The 3,963-nt window shown below is 29.9% G+C and overlaps 1 protein-coding gene across 1 annotated transcript; it reads right to left on the bottom strand.

Annotated features, from left to right (window-relative positions):
• Positions 1-2,634: 2,634 nt before the first annotated feature.
• On the bottom strand, positions 2,635-3,504 carry LOC145950038 (uncharacterized). Its single transcript, XM_083060956.1, has one exon. The coding sequence runs from the start codon at positions 3,502-3,504 to the stop codon at positions 2,635-2,637; it is 870 nt and encodes a 289-aa protein (XP_082917082.1).
• Positions 3,505-3,963: the final 459 nt, after the last annotated feature.

Raw genomic sequence — 3,963 nt, 5'->3', positions numbered from 1 at the left:
TCATTCCATGACTTCAATTTTAAATTTTACTAGCCAAAGAATTTCTTTCAAAAACTTCAATTGTATGAAAAAAAAAATTGTTGGTTTTCAATTCGGATGAATTAACGATTTGAATATGACTAACACCTAATTGAATGATTCTCTTTTAAGCATTTTTTTTTGGGTAAGAAATTTTGTTTTTTAATACGAGTTTTCAATTCGGTCCAAACAATCTTCTCGAAAACTAGGTAAACTATTTTATAAAATTAAATCCTATACTAAAAAGTCTAATCTTGCTCTCCAAGTTCATATTTTCCTTCTCCTTTTGTCTCACTTTGGAACTAAAATTTTCATTCTCTTCGCTCCTCACTTATTTGCCCGAACTGCCTCTCCTTCCCAAAGTCTATTAAGGGTAAGCTCATTTCTCTTCTTTTCCTGTCTTATTCATTTTTGTACAATCCTTTCTCCTATCCCTCTCTATTTTCATTTCAAAACTTGATTTTTGGACCTAAATGTTCAGATTTCTTTGGTTTTTAGGATTTTTTTAGTTTTTTTTATGCCTTGTTTAGGAGAGGGAAAATGAGTAAAAAATAGGATGGAAATAGTGGAAAAAAAAAGTGAGATTATTTGATTGGAGAAAAATAAGAGAGTGAGAAAATAAAAGTGATGACCCCACCCTCTTATTTATTTAAATTTATTTATTTCTCTCTCTCTCTATATATATATATATCATATATATCTTATTTATCACATATTTCTTATCTATTGGACCGACATTAAATCCAGAGCTTTGCTGCCATAATCATTCGATGCATCCGACTTTCAAACTAGCAGTCGAAGGAAAAATAAAAAATAATAACCCAATAACATACAACTAATCTATCAAATGTCAAATTCATCAAGAAAATCTACTATGCTACTTGAGTAGATGATATCGTCTAAGTGAAAAAGTCATATGAAAAATGGATGACCTTTATCGATTATACTGATATCAACAAAATCAATCAACCCTTCACTTTATCAAATATAGAAGTGTAAGTGACCAATACCTTTATATCATTTATGGATGATTACTCTAGTTTTATTTTAAGGCCAAATCAAATATTATTAAAGAGAAAGAGAAGATCGAGTGTATTCATAAGATATGAAATTACACCACAACCAATAATATAATAGTAGTGATTACAAAAATTGACACACCAATATATAACAATCAAAGCCTAGTTTCAACAAAAATAATCCAAACTCAAGACAAAGATAATAAAGCTACCAAAATAATACAAGCTAGCAACACCTCAACGATAAAACAAAATCAATAAAATTCTAAAGTAGGTTGATCCCCTTCACAAAAAAAACTACCAGCAATATAATTAAGATAGAAGTTATTGCAAACACAAATAAGATTGGGCCTGCCAATTATAAAGAGAAAAAACAATATTAGAGTATTTAGTACGAATTCAACATTAGTCCATATGAAAAGTAGTTAAACTCCAATCCAATTCATACATTTCTACCATATAGAGTAAGCCAAGCTACAACCAAATATGAATTTTTTTTTTATGCTTATTCTACTTATATCAAATTTTTGACGCATGCTAAGGGAGAGGTGAAAATTGCCTTCATTATGAGTTATATATGAAAAAATCGTATATAGATAACTTGTTTTTTTTACTAATGAATAACTATTTTTTTTTAACATGTGAACACCCTTTTATGAAATATTATCTAATGGCATAAATATTATCTAGAGGAAGAATCTTGAGATATTAAAAAATTGAAGTGCTAGGAACGAAGTTAATTAATGTCAAATTATGTAAATCAATTTAAGTAACCCCGATAAAAACAGTAGTAATTGAGCAATAAGAATAACAGGAGGATTGAACCTTGTAAAAGAAATCAAAGAAATATATATATATATATATATATATATATATATATATATATATATATATATATATATATATATATATATATATATGAAAGTTCTTTTCTAAAAATTGCTTATAAAAATAATATTTTTATTATTTGATCAAATATACTAAATTAACGACATCAAAGAAAAGAGTGATATTAATATTTTTTTATATAACTTATACTTTTTTTTAGTAATTATGTACTCAAAAGTAATTTTTATTGATATCATCCAAATATTTAAGACTTTTTTTTTAATATACTGTTTTTATTTATTTATTTAAATAACCCAAAGTGAAATATATTTACCTAAATATACCACTTAGTTTTTTAGGTGAGAAATCGGTTGCTGGGTAACCGATTTCTCAAAGGGATTTTTTCAAAATTTTGAAAAATCCCTTTGAGAAATCGGTTACCCAGTAACCGATTTCTCAAAGGCCCCCCCTTTTTTTTTCCCTCGTTTTCTGGTTTTTTTGTTGTTTTTTTTATTTTTAATTTTTTTTTCCAGATTTGTAATTTTATTTTTTTAGTTTTTCAGTTTTATATTTTAAGTTATTTTAAATTTTTTTATTAATTGTAAATAAAATAATTTAGTTAAGTTTTTAGAATAAGAATAAATAATAAAATAATTATTAAATAAATAAATAATGAAATAAATATGAATTTAAATTAATAAAAAAAGACAAATTTTTTATTTAAAATGATAGTAAACAAAATACAATATTTGGAAGGTTTGATGACATTTTAAGCTTGGTGACTTGAACTCCCTTGACGATAAGGACATTTATTCTTTGAGTGATCTACATTTCTGCAGAGAGAACACCTTCTTGGTTGCCCTGGTTCAACCATATCCATTTCAGTGCGTATTCTGGATGACTTTGGACGACCTTTTTTATTTCTAATGTTTTCCGGATTTGGTATGATTTGCAGTTCTTCACAATCCGGCCAATAAGATTCATTAGGCAGTTCACCAAATAATTCGTTATACACATTTGAAACATATTGTAATGTGTATACCGGGTCTATGTAAGATTTATAATCATGGTGAACATGCTTACATGCAGCAACAACATGGGAGCATGACATGTGTAGCTTTTGGAATTTTCCACAGTCACACCAGTTGTCATGTAGTCTAACCGTGAAAGTTCCAGTAGGTCGTGTTTCCCTTGGGTTAATGGTCTCTTGCACCAAGAAACGTGTACTGTGACGATCAAATTCGAGGACATGATGACTATTAGCCTTTGATTCTACATCTCTCATGGCCTTATTCATTATTTCTGTATAAACTTGGTCAGCCCTAAGTTTAGCATCGACTTCCTTCCCCCTTTGGATGAATAAGGCATTACATCTCTTATAAGTCGACATGATGATTGCAGAAATTGGCAAATTTCTTGTTTTTTTAAGAATGGAGTTAATTGCCTCAGCCAAGTTGGTAGTCATGTGTCCCCATCGTCGACCACCGTCCCATGCAAGAGTCCATTGTTCTTTTGGTATGGTGTTGAGCCATTCAATTACACCTTCGGTTTCTGGTTCGCTCCTTAGCGTGTTGTAGTAGTAATGTTGAAATATGGTGAAACAAATTAAAGTAATTAATGATGCTAAGTACATACCCATATTGATGATTAATTTTTTCCGTTCTGTATTCTTGAAATGCCTCATGAAGTTTTAAGCTATATGGCGAATACAAAATACATGCACTGAATTCTCGGGTGTCCAACCACTGCCTTGTCTAGCATAGGCATTTTTAATAGACTCGTGCCTGTCCGAAATTAAGCAAAGGCCATCTTGAGGGCAAACATGTCTTTTGAGATAATGTAGAAAGAAAAACCATGCTTCTGCTGTTTCACCCTCAACAATTGCAAAGGCAATTCGAAAGATTTTGTTGTTACCGTCTTGAGTCACGGCCACAAGGAGAGTTCCTTTGAATTTGCCATACAAGAATGTGCCATCAACTTGAACAATGGGTTTGCAGTATTTGAACCCATCGATACAAGGTTTAAATGTCCAAAATACTCTATGGAATTGAACATAATGATGAACCATCTCACCTTGTTGGTTGTATAGTGGCCTTGT

This window comes from Cajanus cajan, chromosome 7 (genome assembly GCF_000230855.2).
Source record: "Cajanus cajan strain Asha chromosome 7, NIPB_CcT2T_4, whole genome shotgun sequence".
NCBI classification, from domain to species: Eukaryota; Viridiplantae; Streptophyta; class Magnoliopsida; order Fabales; family Fabaceae; genus Cajanus; species Cajanus cajan.
Note: the sequence above shows the minus strand (reverse complement) of the source record. Positions and strands in the feature narration are given on the sequence as shown.

Excerpts from the sequence above, each read along its gene's own strand:
- LOC145950038 (XM_083060956.1), bottom strand. The coding sequence starts at position 3,504 with ATGGGTATGTACTTAGCATCATTAATTACTTTAATTTGTTTCACCATA.